This window comes from Tachysurus fulvidraco, chromosome 5 (genome assembly GCF_022655615.1).
Source record: "Tachysurus fulvidraco isolate hzauxx_2018 chromosome 5, HZAU_PFXX_2.0, whole genome shotgun sequence".
In the NCBI taxonomy this organism is placed as follows: Eukaryota; Metazoa; Chordata; class Actinopteri; order Siluriformes; family Bagridae; genus Tachysurus; species Tachysurus fulvidraco.
The window spans coordinates 2,381,412-2,403,857 of NC_062522.1; the positions used below are offsets into that span (position 1 = coordinate 2,381,412).

Consider the following 22,446-nt stretch of genomic DNA (forward strand, 5'->3'; position numbering starts at 1 on the left):
AAGAAAAAGGACGGAGGGCTCCGTCCTTGCATCAATTATCGGGCTCTTAATGAACTGACCGTTAAGTTTCGTTATCCACTCCCACTCGTTCCATCAGCTCTCGACCAACTGCGCAAGACATGATACTTCATTAAACTGGACCTGTGCAACGCTTAAAACCTCATTCACATTAGAGAGGGAGACGAGTGGAAAACTGCTTTCTCCACCCAGTCAGGCCACTATGAATATTTGGTCATGCCGTTCGGCCTTGCAAACAGTCTATAGGTATTCCAATCGTTCATCAACTATGTGTTCTGGGACATGCAGGATCGCTGGGTGATCGTGTATATTGATGACATCCTAATTCACTCTGAGACATTGGTGGAACACATACCGCACGTACGAGCTGTACTTAAGCGGCTGATCCAACTTCGACTCTATGCTAAAGAGTATCCCTTTCCTTTCCCTTTCCTGGGCTACATTATCTCCATGGGAAGTGTCGCTATGGACGATGCCAAGGCGCAAGTGGTGCTAAAATGGCCATGAATGCTGACCAATCAAAGAACTAAAGCAGGTCCTCGGGTTTGCAAACTTCTATTGCCACTTCATTCGAGGTTTCAGCACCATAGCGGCACCGCTCACCTCCATGACAAGAAAAGCACTGTCCAGTTTGACGTGGTCACCTGAGGCAGTTGCAGCCTTTTAGCTCTTAAAGGAGCGCTTTACCACGGCTCCCATTCTCCATCACCCCGACCCGAATCGACCATTCATTTTCGAGGTAGACGCCTCCAGCACAGGAATCGGAGCGGTGCTCTCACAGCATCAGGGACCGGCCGAAAAGATGTTCCTGTGTGCCTACTTCTCCTGGATACTCTCGGCAGCCGAGCGCAATTACGACGTAGGGGACCGCAAACTACTCACCATGAAGGCAGCTTTCGAGGAGTGGCAACATTGGCTGGAGGGAAATCAGCATCTTTTCACTGTCCAAACAGATCAGAAGAACCTAGAATATTTACGCTCCGCCAAGCGAATGAACATGAGGCAGGTGCGATGGGCAATGTTCTTTACACACTTTCGCTTCACAGTAACCTACAGACCTGGGTCCAAGAATACTAAGGCCGACGCACTCTCCCGCCTAAACAATGAACCCGACCAAGATCCACCTGCTGGACCCATCATCCCCGAGACTCAGATAGTTGCTCCCACATGATGGCGGCATGTGCACATGCAGCGGCTTCTCTCTCTCCCAGAAAAACGGTGCTTTCGTGTTTTTCACCTCGTGAGTCGCGGTGTTTTTGGACGTCTACAACGCGTCCACCTGTCCTTAAGCGCGCATACAGCCGTGAGTTTCTGCTCGATGTCGCAAGAACCACATTTTTGGAATTAAACTCCTTGCACACAGAAGAGCTGCGGGACCTCGGTCTACTCCGGAGGCCTACGCCATCACCAACCCCCACTACTACATCTCGCCCGCAGCCGAAGCGCCACAAGAGGCGTGAGAGAAAGCAGAAGAGGGGTAAGCGCGGAGGTATCCGGGCCAGGCTAAAGGCTAACCCACACAAGCCAGCTATCCCTACCATCGTACTGGCTAACGTACGCTCTTTAGACAATAAAATGGATTACATCCGACTACTGCGCTCGGCTCGTAGATCTGTAAGAGACTGTTGTGTCTTTGTGTTCACGGAAACGTGGCTTAGCAACAGCGTTCCGGACGACGCTATTCAGCTCGATCAGCTAACATGCTATCGAGCGGACCGAGCTCTCGCCGCGGGAGGAAAAACTCGCGGCAGCGGGCTTTGTGTTTACATCAATGATGCGTGGTTCCGCAATACTGTTGTGGTCTGCAAACACTGCTCACCCCTGGTGGAGTTTATGAGTATTAAGTGCCGCCCGTTCTATCTGCCGAGGGAATACACAGCCATTCTGCTCGTTGTTGTATACATTCCCCCAAACCCAACAACAGCAACAGGAACGATGCACTACATGAACTGTACATCAGTGAGCAGCAGACAGCACACCCTGATGCTTTTCTCATCATAGCTGGGGATTTCAATCATGCAGACTTAGAGTGTGTTCCCAAAAATACACCAATACATTAACTTTTCAACACGAGGTAATAACATTTTGGACTTTGTTTACACCACTCAGAAAGGAGCCTACAAAGCCCTCCCCCTCCCCCACCTTGGCGCATCAGACCACATTACTGTCATGCTAATGCCTGCATACAGACCACTCATTAAAGTCACCAAACCAGTTCAGAAACAAATTCAGGTGTGGCCTGAGGGGTCATCGGAGGCTCTTCAAGACTGCTTTGACACCACGGACTGGAATATGTTTAAGCAGGCTGCCACATACAATAACACCACAGACCTCCAAGAGTACACGGAAACTGTCACTACCTACATCACCAAGTGCATTGTTGATGTAACAGTTACAAAGACCATCACTATCTGGGCCAATCAGAAGCCATGGATGACAGAAGAGGTCTACAGACTCCTGAAGACGCGGAATGTCATCTTCAGAGCTGGAGATGAGGCGGGTCTGAGGACAGCCAGGGCCAACCTATCCCGTGGCATCAGAGAGGCTAAGAGGCAGTACTCCAGGAGGATAGCCCATAAATTCAGTGACAGCAGAGACACTCAGAGCCTGTGGCAGGGGATACAAACCATTACAGGCTACAAGCCTCCACCACGGACCTGTGATAGTAACATCTCTCTGCTGAACGAGCTGAGCACCTTCTTCGCTCGCTTTGAGAAGCAAAACAGCACCACTGCACAGAAAACTCCACCTCCTCCCGGTGACCAGGTAATGATGCTGACCCCGGATAGCATGAGGAGATCCTTCAGCAGGATCAATGTACGCAAAGCTCCGGGTCCTGACAACATCCCTGGACGTGTACTGAGAGACTGTGCAGTGGAACTCACTGATGTCTTCACAGGCATTTTTAACATCTCACTCAGTCAAGCTGTTTCCCCACATGCTTCAAAGCTGCCACCATCATTCCAGTCCTGAAAAAGCCATCTCCATCATGCTTCAATGATTACCGTACAATGATTAAGTGCTTCGAACGGCTAGTCTTGCACCATATCAAGTCTGCCCTACCCCCCTCTGTGGACCCCTTCCAGTTTGCATATCGGCCAAACCGCTCGACTGATGATGCCATCTCAACTGCCATGCATTCAGCACTCACTCCTGTGGACAAAAAGGACTCATACTTTAGAATCTTGTTCATAGACTTTAGTTCAGCATTCAACACTATCATCCCCCAACAGCTCAGTAATAAACTGCTTCAGCTTGGGCTCAGCACTTCACTGTACAACTGGCTATTGGACTTTCTGACTGGAAGACCTCAGGCAGTACGGGTCGGCAGCAACACATCCAGCACCATCACACTGAACACTGGGGCCCCCCAAGGATGTGTGCTGAGCCCCCTTCTCTTCACCCTGCTGACCCATGACTGCACACCATCACACAACTCCAACCTCTTTATCAAGTTTGCGGATGACACGACTGTAGTGGGTCTCATTAGCAACAAAGATGAGACAAACTACAGGAACAAGGTGAGACGCCTGGCTGGGTGGTGTACTGACAACAATCTCTCTCTGAACGTGGAGAAGATGAAGGAGATTGTTGTTGACTTCAGGAGAACGCACACTCAGCATGCTCCTCTGTCCATCAACGGTGCCACTGTGGAGAGAGTGAATAGCACCAAGTTCTTGGTTGTGGTCATCACAGACGACTTCTCCTGGACTGGAAACACAGCAGCACTGGCCAAGAAATCTCAGCAGCGTCTCTACTTCCTCCGCAAACTGAGAAGAGCCAGCGCCACGCCACCCATCATGCACACCTTCTACAGAGGCACCATTGAGAGCATACTATCGAGCTGCATCACTGTGTGGTACGGTGCTTGCAACGCATCCTGCCGGAAGACAGTACAGTGCATAGTGAGAGCAGCTGAGAGGATTATTGGTGTCTCTCTCCCCTCCCTCCAGGACATTTACGTGACCCGTCTCACCCGAAAAGCCCTCTGCATTGCAGGTGATCCCACCCACCCATTACACAGCTTCTTCAGTCTGCTGCCATCAGGGAGGAGACTGCGGAGTCTCCGGGCCAGGACCAACAGATTGAAGGACAGCTTCATTCATCAGGCTATCAGGAAGCTGAACTCACTCTCAAACTTGCCTCCACTTCTCTTTTCTGCCACAGGCTCCACAGATCTATGAAGCCAACACTCCCCTTCAGATCCCACATCCCCAAGGACCTTCCACTCCCCCTCCCACTAACATAAGGAAACATGCACCAGTCACTTTGTGCAGCATTGGTCTGCCTATTCTCCACTGCATCTACATATGCTTTGCACTTTATTTAAATCTCATTGCTAATATTTTGCACGTAGGGACTGAAAGAAATATATTTTCGATTCTTTTTTGTGTATATACTGTACATGTGAAAGAGTTGACAATAAAGAAAAACTTGAACTTGAACTTGAACATTCAATGGGATATTATGACTGAGATCTCTCAAGCCAACGCGGTGGCCCCGCCTTCTGCCGACTGTCCGCCCACCAAGATCAATGTGCCAGTGAACTACCCCTCTGCTCTCATAGACCTCATGCACGCCTCTCCAAGCTCTGGCCACCTTGGCAACTCGGCCACAACTCGGCTCGTGCAAAATAAGTTCTGGTGGCCCTCGCTACCCGATGACGTAAGGGATTTCGTGAGACACTGAGCTGTGTGTAACACCTCCAAGGCTTTGCATCAGCTCCCAGCCGGTTTACTACAGCCTTTCCCTGTCCCGATGCGTCCCTGGTCCCACATAGCAACTGATTTCATCAACAATCTGCCAAAGTCCAATAACTACACAGTAATCCTGACCGTGGTGGACTGATTTTCGAAGGCATGTTGCCTAATACCTCTGCCCAAACTGCCCATGCCGTTCGAAATGGCCGAGACTTTTTGCAAGTATGTGTTCTGTTTCTACGGCCTCCCTAAAGACATTGTCTCCAACAGAGGCCCACAGTTCACGTCTTGAGTTTGGGCCACCTTCTTTAAGCAACTAAACGTCAACGTTAGCCTCACTTCAGCATACCACCCACAAGCCAACGGCCAGACCGAACACATGAATCAGAAGCTCATCGGCTTCCTATGCTTCCTGCAGCATTACGCTGTTTCAATGTGCCCTAGGGTATCAACCACCTCTCTTCCCGTGGTCCGTATGATTGGTTCCGCAGGAGCGAGGAGATCTGGAGCGAGGCTCATCACCAGCTGCGGAGAGCCATCAGAAGGCAAAAGCTCTAGGCTGACATGCACCGCAGACCGCATCCAGAATATCAGCTGGGGCAGTGGGTGTGGCTCTCGACTCATGACATCCATCTGTGCCTGCCCTGCAGAAAACTCAGCCCCAGGTACATGGGCTTGTTCAGGATAAAATGGATGAATCCAGTGTCCTACCACTTGGCATTGCCCACGTTGTATCGCATCTCTCCGGCGTTCCATGTCTCGCTCCTTAAACCCGCCAGTGGTCCGAGAGGAGAACAAGAGGGGTCTGTCAAACCATCTGTGCCACCGCCCATGTTGGTCGACGGTGAGGAGGCTTATCAGGGCCACTCTTTACTGGACTTCAGACGCTGGGGTGGCAACCTCGAGTACCTAGTGTACTGGGAGGGGTACGGATTGGAGGAATGCTCCTGGGTAGGGACGAGGGACATCCTGGATTTGTCGCTCACCACCGAATTCCACCAACAGCATCCAGATAAACCCCACCCTAGGGGAAGACCCTGGCGCTGTTCGCATCCTCGCTTCAGGAGCCGCTCGCAGGGGGGGGCTCTATCATGAATAACGCACCTGCCACATCCCCCGAGCACCACCAGATGCAACGTTTGCCTGAATACTAACCACTTCCACACTACACTTCCCATAACCACCCTGGACTGATTATGCCACCACCTGGTTCCAATTACTCACTTTCTATTTAAAGGAACTTGAACTTGACCTCGGTGCAAAGTCTCGACTCAGGCCTGTCATTCTGAGCATTTTCTGTCCGTTTATGATTCCCTGTGTTTTGATCTGTTTCTGTACCTTTGTTTCCAAACTTTATTGGCTGCCTGCCCTGACCTTCTGCCTGTTATTCTCGACCCTATCTTTGCTTTGCCTACGTTATTGTCCCTGCCATTGTTTGACCCTGCCTGTTGTGATTACGAGAGTGTATAATAAAACTGCAAATGGATCCTCAGCCTCACAATGCCTCATTACACTGACAAGGGGTCTATCACAGAAATTAGCAAAATAATAAATCCACTGATTAATCAACACGGGAGGGTTAAGGGTCATGCTGAATTGCAAACAGTGGCAGCTTGGCAGTGCTGGGGCTTGAAGCAAGATCTTCCGGGCAACAACTCCAGGCAACAAGAGCCTTAAGCACTCGAGCCACCACTGACCTTAAGAGAATAGGTTTGGAAAAGAAACAAGCAAAGGGAAAAACTTCTTCTAAATGAGTGTTTTGTCATGTAGAGCTAAGACAAGAGCAAGTGCAGAATTCTTCATTTGCACAGAATAATATACTTGGTGGTAATATAAACTGTGACAAGACAATCAATAACTAGAAAACAAAAATACTTAAGAACTAGATCAAGGCTGAATATAAAAAACACATGAGTTTACAACTTATATTGGAAGCTAGACAATTGAATGGTATGACAAAGAAGCTTAAAATATGTGGCTGATAATGCATGTGACCAATGACTATCATAAAACTGAGGAATAAACTAAACAGGTGGGAGCTGAATAAAACACAATACTAACAAAGAGTTTGAAGGTGGATCCCTGTTCTGACAGGGAAATGCCCAAGGTATCTGGTACATATATATTTATTTTTGCAATCACTTCACTGATGTCTTCCTGGAAAAAATTACACAATGATTTTTATTTCATCTAAAAAAACTCCTACAAATAATCTTCTACAAAAAAAATCTACATAAGAAAAGAAAAGTTTTTTTTTCTTAAACATATTAAAATCTAAACATATTAGCACTCAGCAGGTCACCTTGTCCTCTTCCTTCACCTCTACTCTTCCTTACATAATCTCTAATATAAAAATTCTATTAATCTCAGCTATTATGTCATTCAAATTCTTTCCACTTAATTAAAAAAAAAAAAAACTACAGCATTTCAGTCCACATACTTGCAATTATCATAATGATGAGCAGGAAATCAGAGCTTTTATCATGATCTATGACTGGAACACATCCACACCTTATTTTAATTTAAGTAACAAGTATGTCACTGTAGTGTTTTTGTTTGTTTGTTTGGTTGGTCGGTTGCTTTAGTTTGTTAAAGAAAATATAAGAAGTAAAACTTCTTAGAATGAAACTGTAATAGATTTACAGTGCCAGAGGAAATGTAAGGCAAGGTGGCACAAACCGAACTTTTCTTTACTTTAAGACATTTTATGAACAATGACATTCCAAAAGCCAAATTCAAAATCATTTGCAAGTGCAATGCAATTAAGCAACACCCTTAAATACTCAGTTGTGTTCTGTATAAGATATAGTTTTATATAATAATCATTCAATTTCTCTGATGCTTGGAATACCATTACTAAAAGGTAAGCTTCTCGAACAGAACATCAGCTGGTTCCCAGGCTGCCCAGAGTATGGTATCAAACTGACCCTATTCAGACCCTAGGATCATGTACTGATCTGATTCTGTGTGTCACTTTGTATTCTCTGATTTATCAAATTCAATCTATATTAATTGACTGGATGTTTAGAAGGTTATGTAATTGGGGCATTCCAGCAATATAACAGGTTAAACCAGTGACACTGTTGCAGTGATACTGGGTAGATATAAGGGAGCAGGAGAGAGGACAAGAACACCTGCTCACTTGAACAAACCGACACAAAGAGCTGAACGCAAAGATGCTGAGACTTGAGTGTGTGGTTGTTGCCCTGGTCTTGTGTTTAAAAGGTAAGTTATTTGCAATGATAACTCTTAGCTCATATACTTCATGTTGAATATTCTGTAACAACAGGGTCAACATCGCATTTCGTGACACATATTCCTTTTTTACTTTCAGGTTCCCATTCTCAGCTCAGTGGTAGGTACTTCTATTTATCTCCTTTAATGTTTTCTGAAGGCATTTATTTTCCTTTCTTTTATTCAGTCAGATCCTGATGAAATTCGTTGACACTGGGACTGTAAATGATATTTTTATTTCAGAATGTGGAACTGCACCTTTTAACACCCGTATTGTGGGTGGACAGAATACCACAGATGGGGAGTGGCCTTGGCAAGTCAGTTTACAGAGCCCTGTGTATAACGGCCATTTCTGTGGAGGATCACTAATCAACAAAGACTGGGTTCTGACAGCAGCCCACTGTTTCTCCAGGTACAATTTTACAGATAACACTGCACTAATATTTCTCAGAAGGTTAACTGAACAAACGACTAAACACCTTTATTTATTTCTTTATCCTTTCAGCGCTAGCATGTCTAACCTGACTGTGTATTTGGGGAAACAGACTTTAAAGGGCTCTAATCCCAATCAAGTTGCAAGAAGTGTTAAACAGATGATCATTCATCCCAGCTACAACAGTGCAACTCAGGACAATGACATTGCCCTTCTGCTTCTGAACTCCTCTGTCACCTTCACAAACTATATCAGACCAGTGTGCCTTGCAGGTCAAGGCAGCAGCTTTCCAGATGGCACCACATGCTGGATTACAGGCTGGGGAAGCATCGCATCTGGAGGTAAAACACATACACCTGCACAAGATAACATACTCATATTGTACAACAAATAGAGGTGTTTTATTTAAATGGACATTTAAGTGTCTCAGTAGTAGAGGTGCTGGGTTTGGGTGCTGATGAATGCCCCAAAAGACAGGAAACTGTGTAATTGTGTAAGGATACTAAAATGCTTAGGGAGGCTAAAACTACTCTAGTTTCTGCTACCTAACGACTCTATGCAGAATTTAAGGTTGTGAATAGTTGCTGTTCTTGAACCTGAAGTCAATTCTCAAGAAAGCAGAACAAATCAGAGCATTGTTTCTTCTTGCAGCCAAACTGGGATATAATTTGTTACCTTTTGTAAAATATGTTGTGTATGTTTTTGTGTGTAGTGCAACTGCCATCTCCTGGTGTGCTGCAGGAGGCAGTGGTGCCCACTGTCAATAACTATATTTGTGATTTTCTACTGGGATACGGATCTATTACCACAAGCATGATCTGTGCTGGTTATATCCAAGGAGGCACAGACACCTGTCAGGTACACACAAAGTCAAAGTTACAACATAAACAAATATCTGAAAAATATTGTCAACATCATAGAATTTGTTGTGGTCCCAGCAAGAGTTCTCTCTTTTTTGAAGGGGGATTCTGGAGGTCCGCTGGTGACCAAGAAAGGTGCAGTCTGGATTCAGACTGGTATCACTAGCTGGGGTGAAGGCTGTGCTGAATCCTTCTCACCTGGTGTCTATACTCTGGTGTCTCAGTTCCAGACCTGGATATCCAGTGTCATCAATCAAAATCTGCCTGGCTTTATCATGTAAGATATTATTTGGTCATGAACATTAAATAAGGGTATGATTCATTTATTGAAAGCAAATGACTAACTAACACTTGTTCATAATATGTTCTTGTGTCCTGACAGATACTAACACAGTGGAACAACCGGTGTATGTACTGATGGTTCAGGCAGAAAGAAAGCATCATAATTTACTAATGACATTTATTATGTTATATTCAGTGTATAAATATTAATTATAGATGTCTATATTTATTTTTTACAGAAATGAATCTAATAAATTGTCAAGACATGACATTGTAATATAATAATTATAAATGTTGTAATGGTACTACATGTACAGGGTAATACATATTTTTTAATGTATGTCATGATGTTTAATTTACTGTTCATACAATTAAAGAATATTTAACAGAGTAAACCTTTTGGCTGGTGAAACATCATTTCATGAGGCTTAAATATTGACAACATTTTATAAATAAACATTCTATTGGGTTACGTTTAACATACATCTTTTTCACATTTTCAGAGTCTAAAGCTATCTCAGACAATTTGATCATCTGATGTCAAATATGTTTCGTCCATAATATACACACATTGTCAAACTACCAAATAAATTCCACATATAATGAATATACACATAGTGTAACATCTTTAATGGATCACCATCTGGCCCCACAGATCAGTTGTGTTTCCTTGCTGGTGTTGCTTGAACTTAATGCAGATTTGACACCTTTAATTATACATATGTTCTACTTGAACATGTTGTTGGGGTTAAGGGAACAGCTGTCTTTTAGCCGGTGTCATATCCTCTATGTATAGTAAGGATATGTTCATGTTCCACAAGGTTCTAATTTAGGCCCACTGCTTTTCTCCTGATATATTCTATCTCTTGGAACATTACTTGCAAACTAGCTTGCACTGCTATTTTAATGATCAAAAATGACAGTTATATGTTTCAGCTAAATCAGAGGAGAGACACAAGCTTATCTAATTCTGAAGAATATACAAAGGACATTGTATTGTGGATGCTTACTAACTTTCTCCTGCTTAACTCTGACAAGACAGAAGTTCTTGTACTAAGACCACAGGCAGCCTGAAGTAAGCTTTCTGATTACAGAGTAACTCTGGATAGTCTTTCTTTTACATCATGTGCAGCAATAAAAGACCTCATATGGGTGACACTGGAGGGTGTGATTATAAAAATACAGTCAAACAGATGTTGTATAGATGCAAATGATCACATGGAGTTCACATCTTTTTAGTATAGCAGAGTCTAACTGTAGCTGATAGCTCTTTAGATGCCTCTGCAATCGCTGAGTCAGCCTCATCTATAAGAACAAGTAGGTCTTCAACCGCTCTTTGATAATAGCCTAAGACTCAGCTGTCCGTACCTCTAGGGGAAGTTCATTCCACCACCATTTGACCTTCTCTGTTTATAAAAAAATTAAGTATATATGATAGACAAAAAATGTGAAAAAAGGCTAACTTGTTTACAACATATTAATATATATTGCAAGATTTTTTGTAATGTTTGGTATAAAAAACCTCATTGATATGCAAAAATGCCTCATTTTCTAGGAAAAAAAACAGAAATGTTGAACTATTTTCACTATAGAGGCACAAAAGTGTAATTCGCAGCGTTTCCCAGAAGTGCCTAATATTCTGAGACGCTTCTCTGTGTTGCCGGTTGGGAGGCAAGGCAGGTGCACCAGCTGTGACAAAAAGTTAATACACAATTACATGCTGGTATTTTGAAACCATTTTGACCATTTTTAATGTAAGCAAATTATAAAACCTGTTTTCTTCAAGGTCAAATTGTTTATAAATCAAAAATTTTACAATAATCACCATTCTGTGTGATCAGCTTACATTTGTGAACATTTTACACTTATGTCTGTTTTGCCTAACATATGCCATCTGATCACCCAAAAACGGGCCACACACACACACACACACACACACACACACACACACACACACACACACACACACACCACTCAAAAACATGGCATAATTTATCGTGAATAAAACGTCCTTTACACTTCTTATGGTTTTTATTATATTTAATTTATAAACAATAAACCTCATGAAATTATGCCATGTTTTTAAGTAAAATAAGCAGAAATTATTGACTATAATTTTGGATAACCACTGACTGGTGTATGTCAAACATCCCCAGGTCAAAGCTGACTGATGCAACTAAATTCATAAATAAGAGAGAGGAAACAAATATGATTTGAATATGAAAACACAACATGTGTTTGTGTGTGTGTGTGTGTGTGTGTGTGTGTGTGTGTGTGTGTGTGTGTGTGTGTGTGTGTGTAAAGCTTGGTAGAAGAAGAAGAGAAGAGAAGATATTGTCCCCAGCTGGACAAATGCATATAAGTGTGAAATATTTACAAATGGGTAGCTTTTGTTTTTTCTGGAGGCATAATGAATTGCCCAATGCTTGTGTGTGTGTGTGTGTGTGTGTGTGTGTGTGTGTGTGTGTGTGTGTGTGTGTGTGTGTGTGTGTGTGTGTAGCATCCTTTCGGTAGATCATATTTTGAACAAAAGTGTGAAATATTTACAAATGTGTAGCTTTTTTTTTCTGGAGGCATAATGAAATGCAATGCCCAATTTTTGTGTGTGTGTGCATGCACGTGTGCGCGTGTGTGCGTGTGTGTGTGTGTGCGTGCGTGCGTGTGTGTGTGTGTGTGTGTGTGTGTGTGTGTCTAGCATGCAATGCCCAAATTGTGTGTGTGGACATTTTATGTGTGCATTTTAGTGTCTGTATGTACGTTCATTGCACTGAAAAGGGCAAAAGTGTGACCTATTTCCCCATTAAATGTGTCCGAGTCAATTTGACTTGTTCAATGAAAATAGACAAAATAAATTTTACTTGCAAAGTTCATAATTTGGAACAATCCTGGTAAATTTCAGGCAAATATGTGGAAGGAAACCCAAGTTATGACACATTAAACTTTCCAGATGAGTCAAATAGACCCCAGGTCTGCACATGCGGTATACTTACCTCTTACCCTGAGAGATGGTGGAACCAGTTGTGCTGGGTGCAGTGTGAGGAGTGATGAGGGCTTTGAGGTAAGAGGTAGATGGTCCGATTTTAGATTTGTAGGCAAGCATCAGTGTTTTGAATCTGATGCGTGCAGCTACCGGAAGCCAGTGATGGGATCGCAACAGTGGGGTGGTATGCAAGAACTTAGGCAGGTTGAAAACAAGCCATGCAGCTGCATTTTGGATCATTCGCAGAGGCCGAATTGCACCTATATGTAGACCTGCCAGCAGTGCATTGCAGTAATCCAGTCTTGAAATGACAAGAGACTGAACAAGTACCTGAGCAGCCTGTGTGGACAAAAATGACAGAATCCTTCTAAAATAAATAATAGCACAAGGGTAGCCTTCTTTTATGTCAGAAATAATGCTAAGAAATTTCACTACATGCAACATGACCTCTAAGTTGGATTATTGTAATTTTCTCCTTCTGAATGTCCCAGTAGGAGCATAAACTCCAGTTAGTCAAGTATGCAGCTAGAATTTTAACACAAACTAGAAGATATGAGCACATTACTCCTACCTTATCCACACTGCAATGGCTCACAGTCAAACTTCACATTCTACACAACCACTCTTGGTTAGTAAGGGGTTCTCTATGAGGTCAATAAAGAGGTAGAAATATTAGAAAATTCTGGTTATAATGCGATCAGCTGGTATCAACAGGAGAGTGGGTTAATATATTTCATAATTCTCCATTCTATTTAGGCTTTGTTGTATTTTTGATAATTGTGCATAATCACCTTGTTTGTTATATAATTTACCTGGCCTAGATATCATTGCTCTAATTACAGTACCTTCCATTATATAACTACTTGCAGTTATACAGTTATTACCTGCATGAACCTCTTGTTTCCTGAGTCATATCTGGATATGTGACCTAGCAGATTTCTGACACAGTGACACATTTACTCTGTATATACTGTATTTTTCCATACATTCCATTTCTATTATTTATTTTTACCCTTTTGTTAATGGAGAGGTGCAAAGTAAGTATTTCGTTGTATGGTCTAAACCATAGGTCACTAACAGGTGGACCGCGACCCGGGTCCGGACCCAGATGCTGCCCTATACAGACCCAAAACAAAAGGTTATGATTTAAAACTTGACGGGGCGCTTCTATTTTAACCGGCGCAGCTTTTGCAATCTTTACGGTAGTGGTAGTGGAAACACACAGACCAATTGCATGCGAGTTAAGCCATCTCACGTGATAACACTTAGCCAATCAAGACTGGGCATTCCTAAAGTAAACCCTGCGTCTCAACAGTACAAGACAGATGAGAGAGAATTAAAGTGGAAGAAAGATAGCGATACATGTAGAAAAAAAGGGAGAGAAACAGACGAGTGAGATGGAGAAAGGGAGAGAAACAGATGAGTGAGACTGAGTAAGGGAGAGAAACAGACGAGTGAGACGGAGAGTGTGGCACTTATCAAAAGATGTTGAAATAACTACTAGGCTACTTAAATATATACCACACTAACTAATTAGACATTATGATCTACCGGACCTTCGCTTCAAGAAATTTTCTCTTACTGGACCTCTTTAAATTTTAGTTGAATACCTCTGGTCTAAACCATTGTGTTTTCACTGTGCACATGACAATACAGTAAATCTCTTGAATCTTAAATTTCTATATATTTTGTAAACTGACTTACTGCTAGGTGTAACCATGACTATTATTATAAAGAAAGAGTTATTAGGCAGCAGTGTCTTGAGGTTTTATTCCTGATGACTTGTATATATGATTTTGATAGCCATTAATATCCACACTGGCCATAAATATGCTTTATTTTTATACAAGGTAGGATTTTCTCTGATTTCTATAGACATGTAATCCATCATGAACATCGAAGATCCTTATGTTAAATCTAACTTGAAGAATCTTTGTAAATGTGTTAACCTAGTGGTTAAAGTGGTTAAGGTGTTGAACTACTGATCAGAAGGTTTCAAGTTAAATCCCAGTTCCACCTTGGTTGCTCAGTTGTATAAAATGAGATCAAATGTAAGTCTCCCTAGACAAGGGTGTCATAAATATCAATATAAATTTGTACATGGATGAAGAACATGGATGGCACCGATTTGTCAATTTCCTATATTGCCATTTTTTATTTGAATATCCACAGCAAATACAAAGGCCTAGGTAAACACAGACAGCAGGGCACATTTGTAGCTCAGCTTCCAAGATCCAACAAGTACTGTTCAGGCAGGGAGTTTGGAGTGATTCACATCTGTACATTCACATCTGTGTACCTGCTGCTGACAATCATTGTTGCACATAAATATTAAAGTAAAGGTCAAGGTGAAGAATTCTGTGCATCTGTGGATATCTCATAATTTTTAAACCCTGTTACATGCTAAAGCACTGTGGCGGCCTGTCAAACCCTGCTCAAGGCTTTGTTCCATGCTCTCAGCAGACTCCCAAGTTTTGTCTCAAGCCTTGTTCCAATCCTTGATCCCTGCCAAGGTTGATGCCTTGCTGTCAGACTTCGAAGCCTTGTTCCACTCTAAGTTCAACGTGGTGGCCTTCCAAACCTTCTTCCAAGCTGAGACTGACAAGGCAACCTCCTAAGCTCAGCCCACGCTTAGCCCTGCTTAATATCCTGGATATTAAAATGCCACCTTTAAACACCCTCTAAATGCCAATGCCATGACCTGCCAAATTCTGTTCCACGTATTGGCATTCCAGGCATTGCTCCAAGCCCTGCCCCTGCCAAGACTGATGTGTTAAACCCCATGCCCCACTTCATCAAGCAGGTAAATTGTAAACAGCGTCACTGACAGTAACCAACAGCATCACTGGCACTTGCTTGTTTATTTTTAAAAATTACCTTTCTGTGGTTGAAACGTAATAACATTAATGGTCCACATACTTGATGCACTGATAGTCTTAACTCCAATTACTTAAGAACAGAAAAGGCTTAATTTTTTTTAAATAGTACTTCCTGAATTTTAACAGTATAACCTAATGTTGAATTTAGCAGACTGTATAGTACTAGAACACTGTTGCTTTTAGGAAATAAATCTTACATTTTAATAAAATTTTTATCCAACTGAGCACACAATGGTTAAGGGCCTTGCTCAAGGGCATCCAGAGGATGTTTTGAGGACCTTTGATACGAACCTACACCCTTCCAATCAGTGGGCCAACACCTTAAACATTACTCTACCACATTCCTGTGGCCCTGTTTAGCAGGTGAGGCTGAGTTGTGTGAGTCTTTATGCAGTAGGCAAAGCAACATAAGGGCAGATAAAAAAAACAGCTGAACTATTTGCCTGTGCTTTAGTATTGTTATTGTTTTTTTGTTTGTTTGTTTGTTTGTCTGTTTTGTAACCATTATCTCATACTATTTGATTTAACATTATTGTGGAAAATTACCAAAAATGAAGCATCCACTTTAGAATGAATAAAAAATCCATCTGCAATGAGCTGGTGTCCAGTATGTAATTCCTGATCTTGAATCATACTGTAATCAAGATCATTCATATGAGTGGATATCATTACAGTAGTTATAGCTCATATTACAATATTTAAATTCACACTTACTCACTATCCATGTTTAGAAACATAAGTATAAGAGCTTAAGTAAATTCAAACGGAGAAAACGAAGTACACTTACTGATGAAGTTAAAGACAATTCATGAAAAAATGTCATTCTAAACGTCATATTCATAATTTTTAGAATTTTTTAAAAATTGCTTTTTTAGGCAAGACCTTTGTTGTTAAGGAGTATCTGTTATCTGGCAACACGACAGTGTATCATCTGTCTACACCAAGAACCTTACAATAGCAATAAAAATCACACTAAGGATAGCTGGACAAGCCACTGTGAGCTAGTAAATGTGGAGTGGCAGCTACACTGGATCTAGACATAACCAGAAGTGGCTTTGGAAACCACTACTTTCTGTCCCAGAGGGCAAAGTTGCCCAGTTGCAGGCAGAATTTTCTGAAATCTTCGTCTTTCCCTGGTCACATTAATCTCTTAGACTTCCACAAAGAGACTCTATATTAATACTCTGAACACAACAAGGAAGTATAGGAGCAGTTTGTGTGATCTAAGGGTAATTGAGGCATCCCACCATAAATTGTGCAGACCTCATAGAGCTTGTGGATCATCCTCTAACCAGGAAAATTCAAGCAAAACAGGACCTCCAGAATCATCCTTTCAAAATAAAGGGCATTTGTTGTGATTTGGAAAACTCAGATTCTAAGTCACAACAGGCATTTCCTGCCTCTGGAGCAGCACAAGATGTACTGAAGCTGGGGTGAATTTGGCTTAACAGGTATTCTATGGGTGAAACAGTGGGCTGCTCTCAGAACCTAGTCTTTGCTGACAAGGGATCTATCTCAGAAATTATTAAAATAATAAATCCACTGATTAATCAACATTGGGGGGGGGGGGGTGTTAAGGGCCATGCTGAATTGCACAACATTGGCAGCTTGGCAGTGCTGGAGCTTGAAACAAGAACTTCCGGACAACAACCCCCCCACCCCACCCCACCCCAACAAAAAAACTCCTACAAATAATCTTCTAAAAAAAATCTACATAAGAAAAGAAAAGAATATATATATTTTTCTTAAACATATTAAAATCTAAACATATTAGCACTCAGCAGGTCACCTTGTCCTCTCTGTGAATTCTTTCACCTCTACTCTTCCTTACATAATCTCTAATATAAAAATTCTATTAATCTCAGCTATTATGTCATTCAAATTCTTTCCACTTAATTAAAACAAAATCTGCAGCATTTATAGTCCACATACTTGCAATTATCATAATGATGAGAAGGAAATCAGAGCTTTTATCATGAACTATGACAGGAAAACATCCACACCTTATTTTAAATTCAGTAACAAGTATGTCACTGTAGTGTTTTTTTGTTTGTTGGGTTTTGTTTGTTAAAGAAAATATAAGAAGTAAACCTTCTTAGAATGAAACGGTAATAGATTTACAGTGCCAGAGAAAATGTAAGGCACGGTGGCACAAATTGAACTTTTCATTACTTTAAGACATTTTATGAACCCTGACATTCCAAAAGCCTAATTCAAAATCATTACAGTGGATCTGTGGCTATACCAAGAACAACTAAGTCTACAACTAGAAAACAATTGTACCAGGAAATTGCTGTACTTTCCTAAGCATGGTCCAAATCCAGGCTTTACCAGTTGTGTCCTGTATAATCTAAATAGTTTTGGATAAAACTGTCAACCAAATGACAAATTGATTTACGAGTTTAAAACTACCACTTTATCCTATGGTCATGATTTGTAAAATATGGGAAAAGTAGAAGGACAGAATCCTTTGTCAGAATGGTTAAGGAGCCTAATCTTCATTCTGTCATTCAATTTCTCTGATGGTTGGAATAGCATTACTAAAAGGTAAGCTTCTCAAACAGAACATCAGCTGGTCCCCAAGCTGCCCAGAGCATGGTATCAAACTGACCCTATTCAGACCCTAGGATCATGTACTGATCTGATTCTGTGTGTCACTTTGTATTCTCTGATTTATCAAATTCAATATTTATTAATTAACTGGATGTTTAGAAGGTTATGTAATTGGGGCATTCCAGCAATATAACAGGTTAAACCAGTGACATTGTTGCAGTGATACTGGGTAGATATAAGGGAGCAGGAGAGAGGACAAGAACACCTGCTCACTTGAACAAACCGAGACAGAGAGCTGAACGCAAAGATGCTGAGACTTGAGTGTGTGTTTGTTGCCCTGGTCTTGTGTTTAAAAGGTAAGTTATTTGCAATGATAACTCTTAGCTCATATACTTCATGTTGAATATTCTGTAACAACAGGGTCAACCTCACATTTCGTGACACATATTCCTTTTTTACTTTCAGGTTCCCATTCTCAGCTCAGTGGTAGGTACTTCTATTTATCTCCTTTAATGTTTTCTGAAGGCATTTATTTTCCTTTCTTTTATTCAGTCAGATCCTGATGACATTCGTTGACACTGGGACTGTAACTGATGTTTTTATTTCAGAATGTGGAACTGCACCCTTAAACACCCGTATTGTGGGTGGACAGAATACCACAGATGGGGCATGGCCTTGGCAAGTTAGTTTACAGAGCCCTGTGTATAACGGCCATTTCTGTGGAGGATCACTAATCAACAAAGACTGGGTTCTGACAGCAGCCCACTGTTTCTCCAGGTACAGTTTTACAGATAACACTGCACTAATATTTCTCAGATAATAAACGGAACAAACGACTAAACACTTATTTATTTCTTTATCCTTTCAGCGCTAGCATGTCTAGCCTGACTGTGTATTTGGGGAAACAGACTTTAAAAGGCTCTAATCCCAATCAAATTGCAAGAAGTGTTAAACAGATGATCATTCACCCCAACTACAACAGTGCAACTCAGGACAACGACATTGCCCTTCTGCTTCTGAACTCCTCCGTCACCTTCACAAACTACATCAGACCAGTGTGCCTTGCAGGTCAAGGCAGCAGATTTCCACCTGGCACCAAGTGCTCGATTACAGGCTGGGGAAGCATTGCATCTGGAGGTAACATACATACACATGCACACATACACAGGTCCCTGGGCACAAGGAAACATTCTCATATTGTACAACAAATTTAAGTCATAGAGGTGTTTTATTTAAATAAACAAATAAGTGTCTCAGTAGTAGAGGTGCTGTGTTTGGGTGCTGATTAATGCCCCAAAAGACAGGAAACTGTGTAATTGTGTAAGGATACTAAAATGCTTAGGGAGGCTAAAACTACTCTATGCAGAATTTAAGGTTGTGAATAGCTGCTGTTCTTGAACCTGAAGCCACTTCTCAAGAAAGCAGAACAAATCAGAGCATTGTTGGTTTCTTGCAGCCAAACTGGGATATAATTTGTTACCTTTTGTAAGATATGTTGTGTATGTTTTTGTGTGTAGTGCAACTGCCATCTCCTGGTGTGCTGCAGGAGGCAGTGGTGCCCACTGTCAATAGCTTTATTTGTGATTATCTACTGGGATACGGATCTATTACCACAAACATGATCTGTGCTGGTTATATCCAAGGAGGCACAGACACCTGTCAGGTACACAAAAAAGTCACAGATACAACATGAACAAATATCTGAAAAATAAAATGTAGATCAACCTTATGTCAACATCATAGAATTTGTTGTGGTCCCAGCAAGAGTTCTCTCTTTTTTGAAGGGGGATTCTGGAGGTCCGCTGGTGGCTAAGAAGGGTGCAGTCTGGATTCAGACTGGTATCACTAGCTGGGGTGAAGGCTGTGCTCGAGCCTTCTCACCTGGTGTCTATACTCTGGTGTCTGAGTTCCAGACCTGGATATCCAGTGTCATCAATCAAAATCTGCCTGGATTTATCATGTAAGATATTATTTGGTCATGAACATTAAATAAGGGTATGATTCATTTATTGAAAGCAAATGACTTACTAGCACTTGTTTATAATATGTACTTGTGTCTCGACAGATACTAACACAATGGAACAACCGGTGTATGTACTGATGGTTCAGGCAGAAAGAAAGCATCTTAATTTACCAATGACATTTATCATGTTATATTCAGTGTATAAACATTAATTATAGATGTCTATATTTATTTATTTTTTTACAGAGATAAATCTAAAAATTGTCAAGACATGACATTGTAATATAAATTTGATTTTAATAATAATAAATGTTGTGATCGTGCTACATGTACAGGGTATTACATACATTTAATGTATGTTATGATGTTTATATTACTGTTCATACAATTAAAGAATATTTTCCAGAGTAAACCTTTTGGTTGGTGAAACATCATTTCATGTGGCTTAAGTATTGAAAACATTTTATAAATAAACATTCTATCTGGTTAAGTTTAACATACATCATTTTCACATTTTAAGAGTCTAAAGCTATCTCAGACAATTAGATCATCTGACATAAAATGAAACTAATTAATTAATACCTGTCACGATGTGACATGATGCGACAAAGGCAATTGAGGATCCAAATGCAGTTTACCAAGTTAATGAACAAAAACGAAAAACAGGCAGGCAAAACAGGTCGGAACAGGAACAGACAACAGAATACGCTAAACACCAACAACGACTCACAACAGGGGAATGAACAAACAGTGTATATATAGGGAACAAGAACCAATCACAAGACAGAGGTAAGCACAGACTAAGACAAGACACCTGGGGAAGAGAATGAGTGTAGTTAATGTCCATGGTAACAGATAGGTGGGCGGGGTCAACCATTAACAGGGCAAGGCAGCAGACAGACAAAAAGGAAAACACAGACGGACTCATTACAATGCCAAATAAAATAAATTTCCATATATAATGAAAATACACATAGTTTAACATCTTTAATGGATCACCATCTGACCCCACAGATCATGGTTGTGTCTCCTTGTACTAGGACCACAGGCAGCCTGAAGTAAGCTTTCTAATTAAAGAGTAATTCTGGATGGACTATCTATTATATCATGTGCAGCAGTAAAAGGCTTTGGCATGTTTATTGACACCGGTCTCTCATTTGAAGCTTATGTAGATAATATCACAAGGGTAGACTTCCTTTATCTACTACATGATGCAGACACACTAGTTCATGCATTGTCACGTCTAGGTTGGATTGTAATTGTATTGAATTGTACTCTACTCTATTGTAATGCTTTACTGTCTAGATGTTCCAGTAGGAGCATAAACATGCTCCAGTTAGTCCAAAACACAGCAGCTAGAGTTCTAATTAGAACCAGAAGATATGAACATATCACCCCTATCTTATACACACTGCATTGGCTCACTGTGAAATTTTATATTGTGTAAAATCACTGCTGGTCAGTATGGGGTGCTCTATGAGGTCACTAAGGAGTTGAAAACATCAAAAAAAATTTAGTTGGACATTGGGAACATTGTGAATGTGATCAGTTGGAATCAACAGGGAACAGGAAGGCTACTTGTTCATTTCAAGCATAACTAACTGTACAACCCTATGAACCATGTTCTTAAAATTTTATTAAATATTTCAATCAGATAAACAGTCTTTGGGTAGTGAGCTCTGGTGAGGATCATTTACACCCCCAACAATTTAAATAGTGCCCATGACATGAGCATAGTACCTGGTCCATCAGAACTAACACAATGTAGTACATTATATGGTCAGAGGTATTTGGACACCTGACCACTGAAAATCTCATTCCAAAACCATTGAAATTAATCTAAGAACGTCATGCCAAGATTGCTTCTACTGTATTATACAGATACAACACCAGAAGTTCAGAGAACAGAGATAAAATAAAGGCAGCATTTTCAAAGACAATTGGCTCATCCCCCTGTTGTCAGAGTAAAGATACACATGTGGACAAAATTGTTGGTACCCTTCGGTCAAAGATAGCTGTTACTGTGACTACGGTTGCACATTTTATTCAGAAATTTAAGATACATGGGACTGTAGCCAACCTCCCTGGACGTGGCTGCAGGAGGAAAATTTATGACAAATCAGAGACAGATAATTCGAATGGTAACAAAAGAGCCCAGAAAGACTTCTAAAGAGATTCAAGGTAAACTTCATGGTCAAAGAACATCAGTGTCAGATCGCACCATCCGTCGTTGTTTGAGCCAAAGTGGACTACATGGGAGACAACCAAGGAGGACACACATCATAAAAAATTAAGACTGGAATATGCCAAACTGCATGTTGACAAGCCACAAAGCTTCTGGGAGAATGTCCTATGGACAACAGATGGGCCTTGGCAAAAAGTTCCATTTTTGTCTCATCAGCTCTGTGTTCACAGACGGAAAAATGAAGCATATCAAGAAAAGAACACTGTCCCTACTGTGAAACATGGAGGAGGCTCTGTTATGTTCTGGGGCTGCTTTGCTGCATCTGGCACAGGGTGTGTTGAATCTGTGCAGGGTACAAT

At 41.3% G+C, this 22,446-nt stretch overlaps 1 protein-coding gene across 1 annotated transcript; it reads left to right on the forward strand.

Moving 5' to 3' along the window:
• Window positions 1-7,806: 7,806 nt before the first annotated feature.
• Window positions 7,807-20,314, forward strand: LOC113660546. The gene is made up of 15 exons (XM_027174117.2): window positions 7,807-7,943; window positions 8,053-8,073; window positions 8,196-8,364; window positions 8,458-8,726; window positions 9,098-9,243; window positions 9,347-9,522; window positions 14,680-14,786; window positions 14,917-15,113; window positions 18,220-18,295; window positions 18,405-18,425; window positions 18,548-18,716; window positions 18,808-19,076; window positions 19,457-19,602; window positions 19,724-19,899; window positions 20,005-20,314. Exons 1-15 carry the CDS (start codon window positions 7,895-7,897, stop codon window positions 20,009-20,011), a joined length of 1,998 nt encoding a protein of 665 aa, XP_027029918.2. The 5' UTR covers window positions 7,807-7,894; the 3' UTR covers window positions 20,012-20,314.
• The last annotated feature ends 2,132 nt before the right edge of the window (window positions 20,315-22,446 follow it).

Excerpts from the sequence above, each read along its gene's own strand:
- LOC113660546 (XM_027174117.2), top strand. The coding sequence starts at position 7,895 with ATGCTGAGACTTGAGTGTGTGGTTGTTGCCCTGGTCTTGTGTTTAAAA. Across the intron at positions 15,114-18,219 it reads TCCAAGCTGAGACTGACAAG|AACCGAGACAGAGAGCTGAA; the intron begins GCAACCTCCTAA and ends CTCACTTGAACA. Across the intron at positions 19,603-19,723 it reads GAGGCACAGACACCTGTCAG|GGGGATTCTGGAGGTCCGCT; the intron begins GTACACAAAAAA and ends TCTTTTTTGAAG.